Below are 19,118 nucleotides of genomic sequence, written 5' to 3'. Positions count from 1 at the left end.
CATCTCCAGGTAATTGCTTCAAACCTACTATGTCTTCCTTGAGCTTAACTGTGCAGTTTGTGTGCAGACTGAAATTGTTGCTGACCACAGGTATTTAACTTGAATTTCACGGCATGTTGTGTGAATTCAGTAATGCATTGACAGTGCTGCTATTGGTTAGTACACCTGGGTATATCAGCATAATTCATTAAAATGGTGTCAATAACTCCGACAACGATACCCCACAGCAAAAACTGCTTCATCAAAAGAGTTAAAAAGCAAAGTTTGACACTGAGCTACATTAGATGAAATTAGGGCAGATGGTCAAAAAGGCAGGTTACGTGAAATGGATCAAAGCAGGAAAGAGAGATAAGAGTGAGGAATGGATCAAGGCACAAATTCCAGCATTTGTAGTAGGGCCTCTAACAGTGGAGCAATTTAAGTCAGGGACATCGGACAGACAAGAATTGGATTTAATGCAGGAATCTCTGAGAATTGAGAGCTAGGGACTCCACACGTAGAAGAAACGATATAACACCAGCGCTTCACCGGAGGCTCACTGATGATGTTACCTAGAATGGTGACGAAACATCTCAAAACGAACCTTCCAGCTCAGCGAGCAAACTTACATTCAGAACCTCAACCTGAGCTACAAATCTTCTCAAAACTCGCTAGAAGAAAGGATGCCAGGGAGGGTTTTGGAGACAATTTTGAGAATTTTAATTCTAGGCATTATTTAACTTGGAGCTAATGTTGGTCAGCATGTACAAAGCAATGGGTGCTAGCATCAAAGCAGCAGGGGTTTGGATAACCTGAAGGTTGCAGACAGTAAATGTGGGTGGCTCGCTAAGAAGCATATTAGATTAGTTGAGACTAGAGTTAACGAAAGTGTGGATAATGATTTCGCCGTACGTGACCCAGGATGATAAAAATGAGCCACACTTAATTCAGTATCAGATGAAAGCTAGACACAACAGCTGTTCAAGATACAAAATAAAAGCAGTAAGTGCCGGGTCAACTGAGCAAGTCCAGCAGCATTAGTGGAAAGACAAACAGGAAATGTTGAGTCTGAAACGACTTCTTCCAAACAGCATCGGTATGTTGTCATTCAGTGTTGGTAAAGAAACAAAATGAACTTCATGTCAATGAAATGGTTACTCAGTGTATGATGTATTCAGTCTGCACAAAAACTGCACAGTTAAAAAGCTCAGAATTTTGCTCATAATACAAGTCAATTCGCGTAATCATGCAAATTTAAATTGCTCAATATTGCAATCTCAATATAAATCTAAATAAGGATAAACAATTTGTTATCAAACTCGAAATGCTGAGAAGTTTTCTCAATGACCTTGATTTAAGGACAATGCTGGGAATGAAATTGAACTTCCACACCTTTACTGACTGTCCAGTAATGGATCTGCAGCTCAGTTTACACTGAGTCACTTCTCTGGAAGTAGTAATTGGGGCTTAGAAGTTAGGAGGTGGTTTTCGAGTATTTGATGTGGAAATATGCCATCAATTTACAGCGACTGTCAAAGGTCAATCTTACCCACTTTATCTGGTCCTATCAGTGGTTTGTGGGATCTTGCTGTGCATGACTTGGCTGCTGTGGTTCCTGCATTGTAATGGCAATTAGTCTTCACTATGTACTTCATCGTCTGTATCATGTAATGTCATATCCTGAGGTCCTAGAAGGTTAAGTAATTCAGCAATAGAATAACTCAGTATCAGTAATCCATGAGAAACAACTCTGGATCATTCACTCAGTAAAGGTAATCCAGTATCAACAATTCAAAGGCAGCGACTGTACTCAGTCTGGGAAATTCAGCACAAATGTTACTGTTTGGAGAAAGCTTAATCAGTGTTGATTAACATTTAGTATTTAAAGGGCAGATATCCACATGTAGGTATTTGTCGAACATCCTTTCTTTTTAACACTTTGTTCAAACATTGCAATAGAGCAGGTCAAATCACTGCAGAATTGCTTGCCAGTCCATTGTTATTAAATAAAGACATTTTACTGACGTAACTGTATGTACACTTATTGCTTACTGTTACATATACACTACTCACTAACCTGCAAGCTACATTTAACATAATACACTGCCATGAGGATCAGTGTTGGAGATTCAAATATTCCCAATTTATATTAAAGACTTGGATAAAAGGATGGAATGTACGGTTGCTAAATTTGCTGATGATACAAAGATAGGTAAGGAAAGGAGTTAAGAAGAGGACAAGATTGCAAATGGATATGGATAGGTTGTGTTTAGTGGGTAAAAACAAAACTGTCAGTTGGTGTATAATGTAGAAAAACAGTAATATTATTTAAATTTAGAGAGATTTCAGAAATCTGCAGTATAAGAGGAGTTTAGGTGTCTTGGCACGAGTCACAAAATTCTTGTGTGTACAGCAAATGATGGAATGTTGCCCTTTACTGCAAGAGGTTGCATACAGTAGAGGAAGACAAATTCTTGACTAACGAGGAACTCAAAGGTTATTGAGGGCAAACAGAAATGTGGACTTCAGGTCGCAGTTAGATCAGCCATAATCTTATGAACGGCAGAACAGGTTTGAGTGGCCGAATGGCCTACTCCTGCTCCTTATTTCTAAGGGTCACTAGACCCAAAACATAAACTCTGATCTTCTTCTTCACCAATGCCGCCAGACCTGCTGAGATTTTCCAGCAACTTCTGTTTATGTTCATGATTTTACAGCATCCCCAGTTCCTTCGGTTTTTACTCCTGCTCCTCATTTGATTGTATGCCATGTACGCACATTTGGACTCACTCGTGCACTCTTACGCAGAGGAAATGCACATTGAAATACATTAATGTTGACGTACACTTGCCCACTAGTATACTCACATGCTGCTTTGTCATGCACACACAACCAGGCAGTTACGCATTCCCATTGACAATGACGTACAAACTGATGCACACTTACGTTGCTACACAGTCATATTCCAGTTCACTCCTGGCAGCGCTCACTTGTCACAGTGACACGCTGTTTCCATTGATTTTGTGTGCATTAGTTGATATCTATGTAGTTATGACCCGCATCCAGGACAGATGGCACATGAACCCAGACCTTCAGGCCCAGAGGTAGGGACATTATCATGGGACCATAAGATCTGCACTGCCATTTGTGCGCTTTATCACATTACGCTCAAATTAACATTATATTCAATCTGATAAAGACACAACTTGGAACACTCAAACTAGGTAGTTTTATACATTCACCCTGACCAAACACATTGATACCAGCAAATGTATGCATAGATACTGATGCAGAACAGTAGGATTCCAAAAAGTGTGGAGGAACAGTGAAACCTAGGAATACATGTTCAGAGATCCCTGAAAGGAGGGTGGGTGGATAAGATTAGCTTAGGTTTAGAATACAGAGGCTACTTACCTTTTATTGGCAAGGCATCTGAATAAGAGCAGAAATGTTATAAGCATATCGAATAAATCACTCCACCAAAAAGAACCAAAAGAACTGCAGATTCTGGAAATCTGAAACAGAAATGGAAATTGCTAGAAAATCTCAGGTCTGGCAACATCTGTGGAGAGAAATCAGAGAAATTCTAAGGGTCACTGGACCTGAAACATTAACTCCTGAGTTCTCTCCGCAGTTTGTACCAGTTACTGAGATTTTCCGGCAATTTCTATTTTTGAATAAATCAGTCGCAAAAGCACATCTAGAGGTACCACTTTACAGGAAGAATGATGTGTGTTAGGTAATAGAAAACGTTTATAAGAATGTTATCAGCCATGAAAAAGTGCAGCAATAATCAAGCAGTTTATAGTTTGGTGCTTGATTAAACATACATTGGAGTGCAGGATGCATCCACTCCACAAAGCCCTTAAAAGCAGTCAAGAAAATACAGTTGTAGAGCTGGTTGAACACAGCAGGCCAGGCAGCATCAGACAAGCAGGAATGCTGATATTTTGGGTGTGGAGTCAGAAACTGAAGAAGGGTGCGGACCCAAAACATCAGCTTTCCTGCTCCTCTGATGCTGCCTGGCCTGCTGTGTCCATCCAGTTCTACACCTTGTTATCTCAGACTCCAGCATCAGCAGTTCCTGTTATCTCCTAGAAAATAGTTATTGGGTCAACTAGAGAAAAGTCACCCCTTTGACAGAACTTGGTGAGGAGCTACTCCTTTGGCCACAGTCTTGTTTTCTTTAGCATTTGTTGCTAACAGGCTTCTATTATGAGAGACGCAGTCTGTTTTTGGAGGCACAGAGAAGGCAGTGAGCAGATCTGCTGAGACTGAAGGGGGTAGAAGTGGGAAATAAGGTCGGCCAGCTCAGAGGAAACCAGGCTGGCAAGTCAACGTGGGTAGGAGGGAAGTGAGGCTACAAAAAAAAGGGGAGCTGCAAAGGGGAGAAAAGGACTGGAAAGGAGGGAGAGAGTTGCTTTAAACTTTTCAATCAAGAAATACTGAGCTAATGGGAAAACTTGAAATTACAGAGGCTGTAAACTCTTTCCAGATGAATGTGGAGGCTATTTTCAAGGCTGCGAAAGTTCAGGAGCTACTAAATGGGGAAAAATGTAGTGGGTGCACTTGTTTTCCACTAGTGAGGTCACTAAAAAATACTGTTTAGGGAGATGGCCTTTTGTGTGTAGAAGTATGTCAGTAATTTAAAACACTTTTCAGCCCGCTCATACCTGGTGCCTTTAGCTAATTTAAATATTACGGTCTCGAGGAAATTAACATTTTCCGTGTATTGATTGATTGATTTGTGGCTTTAAGCTGAATAAACTGGTGATGCTTATTGTACATGTTGATAAATTTTTCCAATTCTGCTGTGCAGGTCCAAAAAATACCCATCAAATCAAAAGGAATTACAGAAAGTAATCTCACTATGTGACAAAACGTAAAGGAATTAGTGAGATTAAAACGGGAGCCAAAAAAGCTAAGTTAGCCCTGAAAATTGACAAGGAGTCCCTTTGGAAATATTCACCAAGAGCCCTTAAGAGACTTTTGACCCATGTTTTGATTTCTTTGGAATAACAGAAGGTGAGTGGAGGTTTATTGATATGCATAAAATTATAGTAAGCTGAACTCAAGTGAATCTGAGGGGCCTATTTCTAATAGCAAAAAGGTGAATAACTAAGGGGAATTGACATGAACTCTTTTTTTTCCCCACAGGGTGGTGGGGCTCTGGGTCTCACTGCCTGAAAGGATGGTGAAAACAAAACAGCCATCTGATTAAAATTAATGGATATACACTTGAGGTGTCATAACCTTCAGAGCTACAGACCAAGAGCTAGATGTTAGGATTAGAGTGGATAGCTCTTTTTCAGCTGGCAAGGAAAAGATGAGCCAATTGGGCTCCTTTGTGCCATATTTCTCTGTTTCAATTCATTGGCATATGTTTGCATTTGTGCAAATACATTTGTAATGATGCATATTCATACTCACCATACACTTAGACACACTGAAGTCAGACTTACATCAACACTCATACGCTGGAACTGCCACACATCAGAGAATCCGAAAAGGAACAAAGGCATTTTTGCTTTGCTTTTTTAAAATGTTTAATTCTTTAAAAAAATTATAGTCTTCAGGTTAGAGAAAACCAGAATATTTTTGGTCAGGTCTAACAATAACATTTTTGGTACAATTTGACTTTACACTGGCAATGAATAACAAAACACTAGAATGCTTTCAGCTGTTTGAGAGGGAGTGTGATTGTTCACAAAATCCTTGTGTATTGACCAATCCTACTGTTAGATTTTCGGGCTTTCTTATTTATAACTCTGTAAGGCGCATAGTTCTACAAAATGTCATTTCTCGAGCTTATTCACTTTGCTTTACCTCTGTAAATCAGCAAACACACTGGTTGTTGGTGTCCTATAACCAAAGCTTCGAGACAACACCACCTTGTGTTTGCAAAGCACCTCTGGTCTGAGTGTCATTATTCCCTCTGCTTGCCACATGACCCACATACCACCACAAATAACGTAATCCTGCCCCTACAAAAAAATCTTACACAGCCACTTCCTATTGTACATAGTTGTGTTGGATTAAAGACAATTCGGAGCTCATGAGATACATGCATGCTTATCGGTACTCTGGAACTATATCAGAATTACAACCGGACACCTATGTACACTATGGGATTCCTGCTTCCTTCTCTTCGGGAGACCAGGTAAAACAGGCACAATACAGAAGCGCTAACAGCAGTGGAATAATGTCTGTTAAAACTGTTGCCTTCTATATCAGGGGCATTTTTATTTGTCTTACGTTTGAGAGCTGTATGATTCTATATTTCCATAATGCAATCCTTGCTTGTAAAGAACAATTGGAGACTGGACTACAATATTATAGTCCTACTGTAAATATGGCTCCTTGCTCAAATTTTGGGCTTTCCAATATGTAAATTTTTATGGCTAAAAGTGAAGGATATTTTAAACTTTGCAGCTTTCCTGAGATATGTGATTCAAAAGCCCAGCCAGCGCTTTGATTTCCTTAAATTCCTTCTTTGCCTGAAGCCTCGAATGCATTGGAACATTTTTTCACAAGCATCTTAAATAGTAGGAGGTATCATACTAAGCTAAACCCTATTCTGTCTTGCTTTGAATTCACACATCTCGCCCTTCTCAGAATGATGGGGTCAACTGTTGAGCTATCATCAGCATCCAATCTCTAATTAGCCTACACAGGACAGAGCAGCAATCTCAGTTCCGTCTTACTCAGTTTAACCCTGGAAAGTCCACTAACTAGCTGCAACATGGTGGGAAACATGAAGGGTTTCCTATTATTCCAGTCCTGTTCTTTCTTAAAATGAGTGCACATTTATTTGATACATGGCCGGTCATTGTTAATAAAGAATCAGAAAAACAGAACACCCAGATAGAGGACAGGAACCAAATCAGAGAAGTATAAAAACTTGCTGGTGGTAAGGGCTTAAATAATTTTAAGCAATACTTAGAAACAACTCGGAGCACAGAGATCCTTGCACTGAAGCACAGATTGAAAGCTTTAGGCAGGGAACCATTCCACAACCCAGCCAAGTTTCTGTTCACTAGAGGGGAGACCATCAAGTTGACCACAAAATGGCAGCCTTTACCATAGTGCCTGATAGCAATAGGAGAATCAAACTGCAAAACCTACCTCTGTAATTTTGCCAACGCCACCTCTCATTTTGAGATGTGAGAAAATCCAACTTAAAACGGACAAAACGTCCGCTTGAATCACATCTCGAACTTTTCAGATTTTCAGGTAGTTTCCTTCCATGAGCATCAAACCATACATGTATCTATATATCTCTAGATAAATAACCACTCATATTTTATCTAATGAACATTTGTATGAAATGTTTTTAATACAACAAAATATCAGGCTACATTCAATCTCATTAAAACTTTATACCAGCAGCCACCCTTCCATCATGCCTTCTCTTCAAAACAGAACGTTTCTCACCGAGTGGGCACTAACTAACAGCTTGTACCAACGCATATTCACTTTAGCATTGCAGTCCGTTATCGAAACATCATCTTGGCGCACAGACAGTAACATTCATATGACATACAGGCAGCGGTTGCTCTGTCCAATTAGAGGAAGCGCAGTAGTATTTTCCAAGATGGCTGCCCTGCGGCCTAGGGGATCTGATGGGCAAATCCAGAATGCGTTGTGCTTGTTTTACAGAGTGCAAATATATATATATTTAGTTCAGTCTGTTAGACGCATACTTGCTATTGAAAAAGATTGGCACATTCAGACAATAACCTTTATAATATCCAACTTTTTTTATCATTTATAAATACGTTCACCAGAAGGCCAGGAAATGCTTAGAAACAAACAAAAACAAAATTATTCCCAATTATTTACAAAGTTAACATGGATTTTCCTGATGTCCAGCGACATGTCATAAATTAAACGTAAAACTTTTCTTTCTCAATTTTTTTGAAATTTTAATCTTTTCATACAAGGCAAATCATTCTGTACAAAGCTGAGTGAGAAGAGAGTGAGCGGTGCCTCTGTCAGATGCCTCACCTACCACCTGGTTCTTCTCCACATTCCTGTCTTCCGTTCATCTCCTCTCCTGCAAATGCCAAACAAAAATGAGTATTGAATATCAATGGAACCCAAAATGCAGTATGCTACTGAGCCTACAACAGGGTAGGCTCTATGAAAAAATATGGAAGATTTAAGAGTTGAGCTAATTGAATATTTACGACAAGTAATATACTTAATACACTAGATTGAAACAACCTGTTTCCTTCCTTGGAAAACTTCAGGTTAACAGGGCATATGTTTAAAATTAAAATTTGGTTAGCTGTGTGAGTATTTCTTTACATCAAAGATAACCAAAGGAGTTCTTCCTTTTTAAACAATCCAATCCCTCCCTCATTCACCTTGGTATTCCACCCCCCCCACCCCATTCCCACATGTTCCTGTGCAAATGCAGGAAATGCAACACTTGCACCATCGTATGGGGCCCCAAGCACTCTTCACAAGTGAATCAATTTCTTATTTGTACATTACACATAGTCCTTGTCATCCACAGAGGATAGGGGCATGGACCTCTTGCCAATCACAAAATGTATATACCATTCCTATGTACCACAAAGGTCTGCACAGTTTTAGGGCAACAGGGGCAAAATGAAAGCGCTTGTAGCTGACCTCGTGGGTAGGGGATAACGAAGAGTGAGTGTAAACCATTTTTTCTGCTCATGCCTCATCTACACTAGGATACCCAATGGAGACTGGACCATTATATTGCACATTCAGTCTGTAAAGCTGCCCCTGAATTTCAAGGCACTTCTCATTTATATTCTACGCTTCCTTGTGTTATGACCACTCCTTGGCCTCCTAAATATTCCAATGAAGCTTAATTTAAGCTCTGAAGAGCAGCATGTCATCTGATGAGGAGGGAGTTTACTGCCTTTCAGATTCAACATTGAGTTCAACAATTTTAGAAGTGCTGTGTCTATCCATATTTCTTTTTTTTTGGACAGGAGCTGATTTTACTGTTGCCATTTACATCTCCTCTAGGAACCCATTTTTTTTAACTTCTTTGCTCGTCACCATTTCCTTTAGCCATGCACCATCATCCCTTTGTTCATTTAATGTGTCCTAATCATAGGCTTTCCACCTAATGATTGACCTTTCGCTTGGTTACCCCTGCCACATCTCTACCTGGTTAAAACCTGTTACCTACTGAATCAGGTCCAACTCTGATGAAAGGTCAACCATTTCTTTCAACAGATGCCCTGTGTTCCATCAAGTATTCTCAGCACTTTCTACCTCTATTTCACACATCTTTCTAGGCTGGTAAGGGTTTCTTTGGGTACTGTATGGACTGGGAGTGATGGTATAATATTGGAGAGTTTTCTTACTTGTGTTGTAGCCATTGAGTGAACTTTCATCTGACTGGGTAAGAAAGGACTTCAACTTTTGAACTTTTCAATCAATCAATTTTGTGGCTGTCACTCCCTAGTGAACTGTTATTATATTGAGAAGAACAGATTGACAATTCGTCAGCAGCTCAGTACTCACCACACAGTACTTCCTCTACAGCCCCTTCTCTCTCTCTCTCTCTCTCTCTCTCTCTCACTCACACACACACACACACCCCACCCCCCCACAGTCTACAAAGCTACAAGACTCGACACACAATTTCTGGGAGATGGTTATTGTCATTGGATCCCCTGACACCTGCTCAGAAACCACGAAACCTGCTTCTTGGTTTAAGGGGGAGGGGATGTGATTAAAGGATTTGTTTAAGCCTGTAAAGATGCCTGCTATGCATTGCAAAAATAAAATTTTGTTAAAGCAACAGTTTCCCATGGGAGACACAAAAAAATGGGAACAGGTTTCCCTCGGGTCATTAGGTGATCAAGTTGCACAATCTCTGATATTTGATTCTGTTTCACATTTTTCTAATATTCTGACCTTAGGCAGCACAGAAAAAATGCAGACATTGCACACACTTTGAAGTCTATCCTTATGTATGTAATTCATATATTAAAAGCATGTTCAATTCATTAGACTTCAAGATAGCTTAATCCAATCTCTTCCCCTTTAGGGTATGAACTGTCTGTAAAGAAATGGGAGACATTTATCATGTGTAGATGCTACAGGGTTCAAACTGAATAGAATATAATAAGCTGGATATTTTTAGACAAAGTAAGTAAATTAGTATAAAATCATTCTTCAAGTAATTAAGATCGACTGTTGGGTTTGGCTATTTTTAAAAAAATAATATTTTTACAGAGAATGTTGCTATTTATAAATCAGGCCCAGAAGACTACAAAGTCTTGATGCTAAAATGGCAAAAATCATTAATGGTAAACAGGTCTAAACGTAAAGACGTTGCTGGGGTTTCAGGAACCTTTGTAAGTGAGCAATGTGCATTTAAGTTTATTTCAGTTAACAGGTCCTTGCCACTAGCATCCACAGATGATCTAACAGTAGTCAATGTTATGCTCAACAACCTTGGCCAAAAAGTTTCAATAGGATTTTGGATGATTTGGCTCATTTCCTGCAGCAGTTTATGTTCCTAAAAAATAAAAGAAAATTCTCTGCCAGTGCCTGGTGAACAATTAGTGATAAATTTCATGCACGTAACTGAGAAACTTCTATTGACATGACATCTTGAGAAAACCTGCGAGACCATTCATTTTCCCCAGGCTAGGTAACTAGGATTAGGATTAGTTACCTAGCCTGGGGAAAATGAACTAAATTCCTCATTGGGATTAGGCTACCAATGCTCTTAAATTCTATAGCCGATTACAGTCTTTCACCCTTGTTCTTCACGAGGTGAGTTCTGCCAAGACATCTTTAAAAATTGTTGTTATGACATGGCAATGTTGGAAAGATCATGTCAGTCACCTCTCCTGGAGTCATTATAGTTCTTGTCTCTGTTTGCTGCCAGAGGGCCAGTCCAACTTACAGTGCCATGATCTCCACCACAGAATGGGCAAGAAGGTAAGGGTCAAATCCATGCCAGCCAGAAGGCATTGAACACTGTTGCTGGCAGCAATGTTGTCCATACCAACTGTACAAGTCGATGTAGCAACTTAAACCTTTTCCATACATGTAGTTCAAAGCTATGAATAGCACTGGTAAATGTCCTTTAGGGAAGGAAACTGCCACCCTTACCTGGTCTGGTCTACATGTGAGGGCAGGCCCACATCAATGCGGTTGACTCTTAAATGCCGTCTGGGTAACTAGGGATGGGCACTAAACGCTGCCCAGCCACTGATGCCCTCATCCCATGAATGAGTTTTTTAAAAAGTATCAATTTTCTTTCCATTATGCCAGGAATTTATCCCACTGTTACTGCCTGTCCCTGGCATACATTGGTAGGATTTAGTTATCCTGTTTGACTTCGAAGAATGGCCCTTTCGTTACCATGAAGTACTAGAGCTGGGTTTAAACTTGGACCCTCTCTGATTCAGAGATAGGGATGCTACCAACTCCACCACACAACCTCCACCTCCTATAGAAGAGTCAGATATAGACCTGCTGATGATGAAGGAACAGGGGTACCTGTCTGTGTCACTACCAGATAAGATTTAAAGCTGATTACACTTTGACCCTAATGGCTTCCCATCATTCTGTGGTTCAGAGGTCACTCCAGAGGGAATTGACATAAATAAACCTCTGCACTGCATTCTGCAAAATGAACATCATGGTGAGACAGTACTTTTGTGTTGAAGGATGTGGACCTTGAGCCTCTGGTTCTCATTGGTATTCTCGATATTTTTGGATGAGACATTAAACAGACTTTGTTCTGTCCTTGTCAATGCTGTAGAGGATCCCTTGACAGTATCTCAAAGAGGAGCTAAGGAGCTAGCTCGAGAAGGTAAACCTGAGACAGCGTCCAGACCTCTGAGCCAGAAGGTCTGGGTTCTAGTAGCACCTGCTCCAGAGATGTGTCATAACACATCCAAACAGGCTTGCTGTCTCAGAGAGCACGTGTATTGGCGTTTTCACAGGAGCGCTTGTAACACCCACCTGACTCTAAAGATTCCATTCCTACTGTGATGCTTCACCTGTTTCCATGCTTCTGCTTTTGCCTCACCTTGTTTGCCTCCATATCTTTGCAAGATCAAGGCGTATTTTACAATTGGAAAACTGAGAACAAGTCAATATCAGAGCCCCAGGTACTCCAAGGTCTGGTTGTGAACTTAGCAAAATTCGTGAACTGAATGCTGACACCCCGGTCCAGAAATTGCACCATGCCCAAAATAGCATACACCACACTCCTACATGCCTATGTGTGGCCCCTCCCTGGTCTCAGACAACTCATGAACTTGCTGAAGGGATCGCAGTCCAATGCAGACAGAAGACAGCCATCAATCCCTATGCTATTTACTGGCGATACCCTTCTTAGATTGGGCAGAAATTACTTTCATTTCAGATCACCAATATCCACAGTACCTATACTGGCACTCAGTTTCTCTGGTTGAAAATCTCACAGCTAGATGACAGACAGGCAGAAAAAGGAAGATTTGTATTGAAGTGTCAAGCAACGCTTGCTAGATGGTTAAAAAAACAAGTGTTCTTCCCTCTCACAACCCACATTCCCACGGGCAGGAGCTCTTCCTTCTTTCATGTAACGCAGACTTCACTGGCAAGACCATCACTTATTGTGTGTTCCTAATAGCCCTTTGACCGAGTGGATTGCTAGGCTACATCAGAGGGCAGTTAGAAGTTAACAAATCATTATGTACAGAGTCATATGTATGCTGAACAAGGCAAAGTTAGTGAATTTCCTTTACTAAAGGACATTAGTTAATGAGATGGGTTTCAACAGTTTTGTGGTCACCTTCACTGAGACAAAATTTCATTTTTTTTTGAACAGAATTCAAATTCAGTTCGTTCAGCTGTTGAATTTGAACCCATGTCCCAGAACAATACAGATAACAAAGTGTGGAGCTGGATGAACACAGCAGGCCAAGCAGCATCTTAGGAGCACAAAAGCTGACGTTTTGGGCCTAGACCCTTCATCAGAAAAGGGGGATGGGGAGAGGGTTCTGAAATAAATAGGGAAAAAGGGGGAGGTGGACTGAAGATGGATAGAGGAGAAGATAGGTGGAGACGAGAGTATAGGTGGGGAGGTAGGGAAGGGATGGATCAGTCCAGGGAGATTGGACAGGTCAAGGGGGCGGGATGAGGTTAGTAGGTAGGAAATGGAGGTGCGGCTTGAGGTGGGAGGAGGGGATGGGTGAGAGGAAGAACAGGTTAGCGAAGCAGGGGCAAGCTGGGCTGGTTTTGGGATGCAGTGGGGGGAGGGGAGATTTTGAAGCTTGTGAAATCCACATTGATACCATTGGGCTGCAGGGTTCCCAAGCGGGATATGAGTTGCTGTTCCTGCAACTTTTGGGTGGCATCATTGTGGCACTGCAGGAGGCCCAGGACGGACATGTCGTCTAAGGAATGGGAGGGGGAGTTAAAATGGTTCGCGACTGGGAGGTGCAGTTGTTTATTGCTATCCCACAACAATAGCTTGTGCCTCTGGATGACTAGTCCAATTACAGTAGCAGTACACCATTGTGGCCTAATAGCAGAGGAGACAGAGGTCCATACCTGAAGCATACTTCCCAGATCAATGGGTGCAATACTGTGGAATGCTTTGTGATCTTACCTTAGTTGGCAAGATTAAAAAAAATCCTCAAAGTTAATGTCTCACTGCAGCTCCACTCTCTCAATTCACCATCTTTCTTTTGCGTACGTCCTTTCGTAATCTCACAAGCACTGCATGACACTTCATTGTAACTCCTCCTTATACTCACCAATATTGCAACTCCACTTCTCCGCATTTCATACCTTTATAACCAGTTACTTTACCACCACTCAACTACAAGAGCATCCTCTATAAATCTCACTGGGCTGTAACTAATACACTTACTTCTTTTTTGTCAGAGGAAGTCCCAATCTACTTATGACAACTGATGCCAGAAAGGAGGGAGGTCATCTGCACCTCCCTAGCTTTTTGAAGGACTGTGTGCGTACCGATCATCTGAAGGAAGGGAAACATTCAGTGGCCAAACTGAAGGAGAACCTGCCCAGTGTATTCTCTTCTAGTCACATCTCTAGTTTATGATCCATGACAAACTGAAGGAAGAACACTGAAATCTGCCTGAAGAAGCACCATCACACATTTTGAACCCAGCTTGCACCAACTAGCTGAACAAACAGATGGGGATGGGATTTGATGAACGTATCCTCTGAAGGCCAGCTCTGGCAATATAACACACTGACAGTAACTACAACTGAAAAGTGAGACTCAATTACCTATCCAAGCTGGAGCTTAGCAGTTTTTCATACTAAAGAAAGAATACCACCTGTAGCACAGTTCTTGTAGTGCAATGGTAGTGTCCTACCTCTGGGGTAGAAGGTCTGGTTTCAAGTCCAATCTGCCTCAGATGTGTCTCATGACATGTCTGATCATGATAACGAAGTGTGGAGCCGGATGAACACAGCAGGCCAAGCAGCATCTCAGGAGCACAAAAGCTGACGTTTCGGGTCTAGGCCCGAAACGTCAGCTTTTTGCGCTCCTGAGATGCTGCTTGGCCTGCTGTGTTCATCCAGCTCCACACTTTGTTATCTTGGATTCTCCAGCATCTGCAGTTCCCATTATCTCTGAATCATGTCTGATCATGTTGTTTAAAATAGCCACCACCTGGTCAGCCAGGCTGACAGATTTACTGAACCAGCCCAGACTGTGAATGATAGCGATCCGCTTGAAACAATGATGGGGACTGTGTAACATGAAACGATATCCACAGGCAACAAATCACCTTGCACTTTGTTCCTTTGATGGAAAGTGAAAATTCTTTCCGATCACAGAAATAGTGCCCCATATCTGAAGCCCAGTCCGTCTTCAGCTTAGTGCCTTGAAAAGGGGAGCTATTTGAAGTGAAAGATGTGAGAAGTACAACAATTTGTAAAGGACCAAAGTCATTCTGGGACAGTGTACAACATCTGGAACTGCCGAAGCCATTTCAATTAGTGAGTGAAAACACGTCAGGTGGGAGGAAGATTGTGTAGAGCATAAATACCAGCAGAAACATATTGTGCTGAATGGCCTGTTTACAAGCTGGATGTAGTGTAACACTTGCATCCTTACTGCTGAACAAATAAAACTAAAGTTGTTTGCTGAGGGTTTTTAAAAAAACTATATGTAATCTGACAAAATTTGATTGAGGTTCATATTGCTTAATGGTATTCATGAGTGTTTTTGTTTTTATGTTGTTGACCCTGTCCTCTAAGGCTAATGAAGCAATGTGTTGCATTAGGCCATGCCTATTAGTGACCCTGTTATTTGCTTTCAGGTTCTCTGTTGATGGATGTGGTGAATTGAGTGAGAGGCTCTCTCCTCAAGAATAGAAGAATGTTGTGGCTAACATTGCAGTTATGTTTTGCTAATCTAATGCATTGCATTACAGCAGTTTGGGATTGGGAGTGAAATCCAGCAGGACAATTGGGAAGTAATCCACCTCGCATGAGCGACCATTTGTGTGGTTCCAGTCCAGTTTCCATGTGATTAGGGAGCTAGAGAACACACACCCCATTCAACCACAAACAACCACCCAACCTCACCGTTTTGACACACGCCATCTCAGCAGTGGTGTGAGAAATGGGAATGCCACAGATGTAAAAGCAGGGATGTCTTAATCAGAGCTGGGCCAAGAGAAACGTAAAGAAAGAAATGACAAAGTATGGAGCTGGAGAAACACAGCAGGCCAGGCAGCATCAGAGGAATGTGACAATTTGGGTCGGGACCCTTCCTCAGAAATGGGGAGCGGGAGGGGAGCTCAGAAATAAATAAACTCCCCTTCCTACAGAGCCTTTCCTGAAACTAGGGCATTGCACTGAAGCTGATGAAAGACTTTGTAACACAGTACTCGTGGAATATTGGGAGAAACGATGAGTCTGCTCACAGTAAGATTCCGTAAACAGGAAAGGAATAAATGATTAAGTTAATGTTATAGTGATAATGGTTAAGGGATAAACATTGGCGAGCAAACTGGCAGAACTTCCTGCACTAATAATAGAGTCATTATTCTTTTACATCCTCTCACTTGAGAAGACGGAGCCTCTGCTTAATGCCTCATCTGCTAGTCAGCATCACCAACTGTGCAGCTCCCCTACTGTATGGCATCAAAGTAGTAACTTTGATCATGTTATATACCCGAGTGATATCAGAGGATGAAATTATGACTGTTTAACAGAGATGAGAATACTGCTGCTGAGCTAAGGCCAGAATGTAGAGCAGGAATATTTTGTTCATTAATTATTTGTGCTATACTTGACTTAGGGTTTCGATACGCCACCAGTGTCAGTAGAGGACAGAGGTCATGATGAGCAACAGCTGTTGCATCCTATATCCAAAACATTACTCGACCATGAGCTGAGCCTCCACTTGGCAACTTTGCAAGTTAAGATGACTTTTAAGAGGAAGTTCCGCTGATGAGATCATTCAATAAATGGGACCTCAGACTAACTGTAGATCTGATTGAGACAGGACACAGATTAAATCTCAACTGAAGACTTTCCATTTCGTTTTCTCCACAATGGCTTGAGGTAACAGTCTGCACAGCTCCTATTTGAACAAAGACCAGCCCCATCACATCTCGACCCACAACATTCTTGTAACAGATACACTGCTGGAATCTTCAGACAAGATGAAAGAGCCTTTGTGGAGAAGCCAGAAGACACAACAAAAGAGAAAAAGTATTGACAGGAATTGAGGCTGATGGTGGCTCTTTGGATAGGTAAGGCTTGACAGGTCTGTGCAGGCCTTCCAGCCTAAAGCCATCTCACAAGCTGGTCTTTTCATTCCAGTGGCAGTCACATTAAGGGAGTATCAGGTAGATAAGGTGCAGGAATGGGGGTTGCTCAGTGAATGTTAATACAGTGATTAGCTTTGTAATCTAAGACACATTTATAGAGCTCTAAAGGACTCCTAACATCATTATCTGCAAATCCTTGCCCCCCAGCAGGAGCTCTCTGGAAAGAATTTTCATCACCTCTTTAACAAATGATAATTTAACTCTTAGAATATGATATCTTGTAAAGCTATTTTTCAACACCCCATTCAGACACACTGCCTATATATATCTATGTTCCTTTGGAAATGAAGATCTGTAATTCTAAAGACTAAGTTTCTATTTTCCAACATATTACTGCAGTCATATGCAAAACTACACAACAGGATAACATGACAATCAGTTACACAGAGGCAGACACTATTAGAACAACCCCAGCTCATACAAGTATTTCTGTATTGACAGAATGACTCAGTAACATTGAAGGAATGCTGATATAGTTCAAAGTCAAGATGATAGTGGCCTAGAGCAGACCTTGCAGATGTCAGTGTCCCCATGTATCTGCTACCCTCTTGTTTCAGATGGTGGGAGTTGTTGGTTTGAAAGGCGCTGTTTAAAGAGGCTTAATGAGTTCCTCATGTTTGATGCTTTGGGTCATAATATTCGACACAAGCACTTCTCACCATGATTACCGCACAACACTGCCTCATCAAACAAGCACTATGTTTTAACTTTCATGTTAAACTTAAGTCATTTACAGCATGTGATTGAATAATCCTCCTGTTAGTCCCATCCCTTAGCAGGGAGATGATCATTCCCGCAAACTAAAAGTGTAGATCAGTGAAGGTAAGAAAATAACTTACATATGAAAGATTCGGTACAAATGTATAAGATATTTTAAAGTATGGTGGAGGCAATGCATCACTTTGAAGTACTTTTACTGTAATAGAGACATGTGGAATGTGCAGTTCTGAAATTCTGTAGGCATTTGTCTCTAAGTAAAAAGTAGTGAAGAAGAAATTTAAGGGGGGAGTTTGGGAGAAACCTCTTTTTACCTAGAAATAAACATGCTACTATCTGGGAGTAGCTATGGCCAGTGGTACAAATGCTTTTAAGGAATAGCAAGAAAAGTAAATGAATGTTAGACAGAGTTAAATGAGAAGTTGCTCAGTGTATAAATACAGCAGTGGACTCGTCAGGCTGAAGCACTGGAGAAACCAGTCAAATTTCTATGTAATTCTGGCCAGCAGCTGTATCATTAGGAATTCTGCAAAATTACAAAGGGATAATCCTGTGGACTTTGTGTCCTATATTCACATATCCATGAGCTGAAGAGAAAACTGGAGGGGATGTTCTGAGAACTGTTCGCTGGATATAATACACAACTCCAAATACAAAAATATACGACTGGTCAGTGAACTGCTGACTCTGCAGACTAGCTAGTCTTGCTGATGCGAATGGCACTGTGCCTGTCAGGCTACATCCCTGTCACATACTCTTAGGTGATAACAAGTTAATTCTATGCCTGCCCTCAGTCATGGGGTGTGGGATGTTGGCAATCTCAAGGGGAGGGAAAAATAAATCATTGGGTGTGGCAGGAAAAGCTATTGTAGACACGTTACTTCATAATGTTTGACAGATCCTACTAGATTTTTAAGAACTGATTTCTCTCGGTATGATGCACGTTACAGTATTGCCTGCCTTGGATCGTTGTATTGCGGAAGGTGAATGAGATGCACCTTACCTCACTACGGTCTACACCAGCTCCCCTGCCTCGTCCTGCTACTTGACCCCGTGACCCTGTTGAACCTCTGGATGATGAACTTCCTGTTGTGGAGCAATTACTCGACATTTGACCCCGTTGCAGGAAGGTAGGTTTGTTGTATGGTATCAAGTCATCCTCTGCAAGAGCAAGTTAGAAAAGAAAACACTGAAGAGTTAATCCAACAGCCAAAAACTGCTCTGTGCACTTGTGTGGAACTTTTCACATTACAAAACCTTTCCAAATCAATGATAGCCCACAGCACTTCACAATGATATTGGTTTTAACAATTCAAACGTTCTACAGAAAGGTCACTGGACCCAAAATGTTAACTCTAATTTTTCTCTTCACAGATGCTGCCAGACCTCCTGAGCTTTTCTAGCAACTTTGTTTTTGTTCCTGATTTACAGCATCTGCAGTTCTTTTGGTTTTGAATCCAAAAGTTGAGTTCAAATCCCCCCAGCAAACTGTAAGCTAAAATTATTTTGTTGTTTGCCATTAACATAAAAAAAATTCCCTAAGAACTGCAGTAATTTTGTAAAACAAAACAAATTTATTCTGTAATAACAGATCATAACCCC

The 19,118-nt window shown here is 41.1% G+C and overlaps 1 protein-coding gene across 4 annotated transcripts in view; it reads right to left on the bottom strand.

Annotated features, from left to right (window-relative positions):
- Positions 1–5,550: 5,550 nt before the first annotated feature.
- The window catches only part of robo3 (roundabout, axon guidance receptor, homolog 3 (Drosophila)), a 515,549-nt gene continuing 501,981 nt past the window's right edge, over positions 5,551–19,118 (bottom strand). For all 4 annotated transcript variants that reach the window (XM_059639127.1, XM_059639125.1, XM_048562049.2 and 1 more), the window contains 2 exons: positions 18,520–18,677; positions 5,551–8,035 (listed from right to left, as the gene is read on the bottom strand). In XM_059639127.1, coding sequence (XP_059495110.1) covers positions 8,024–8,035; positions 18,520–18,677 — 170 coding nt within the window. In that variant the 3' untranslated portion in view covers positions 5,551–8,023. The remainder of the gene's footprint in view (positions 8,036–18,519; positions 18,678–19,118) is intronic.

Source organism: Stegostoma tigrinum, chromosome 32, assembly GCF_030684315.1.
Source record: "Stegostoma tigrinum isolate sSteTig4 chromosome 32, sSteTig4.hap1, whole genome shotgun sequence".
Classification (NCBI taxonomy): Eukaryota; Metazoa; Chordata; class Chondrichthyes; order Orectolobiformes; family Stegostomatidae; genus Stegostoma; species Stegostoma tigrinum.
This window is presented reverse-complemented; position numbering and strand designations above follow the sequence as displayed.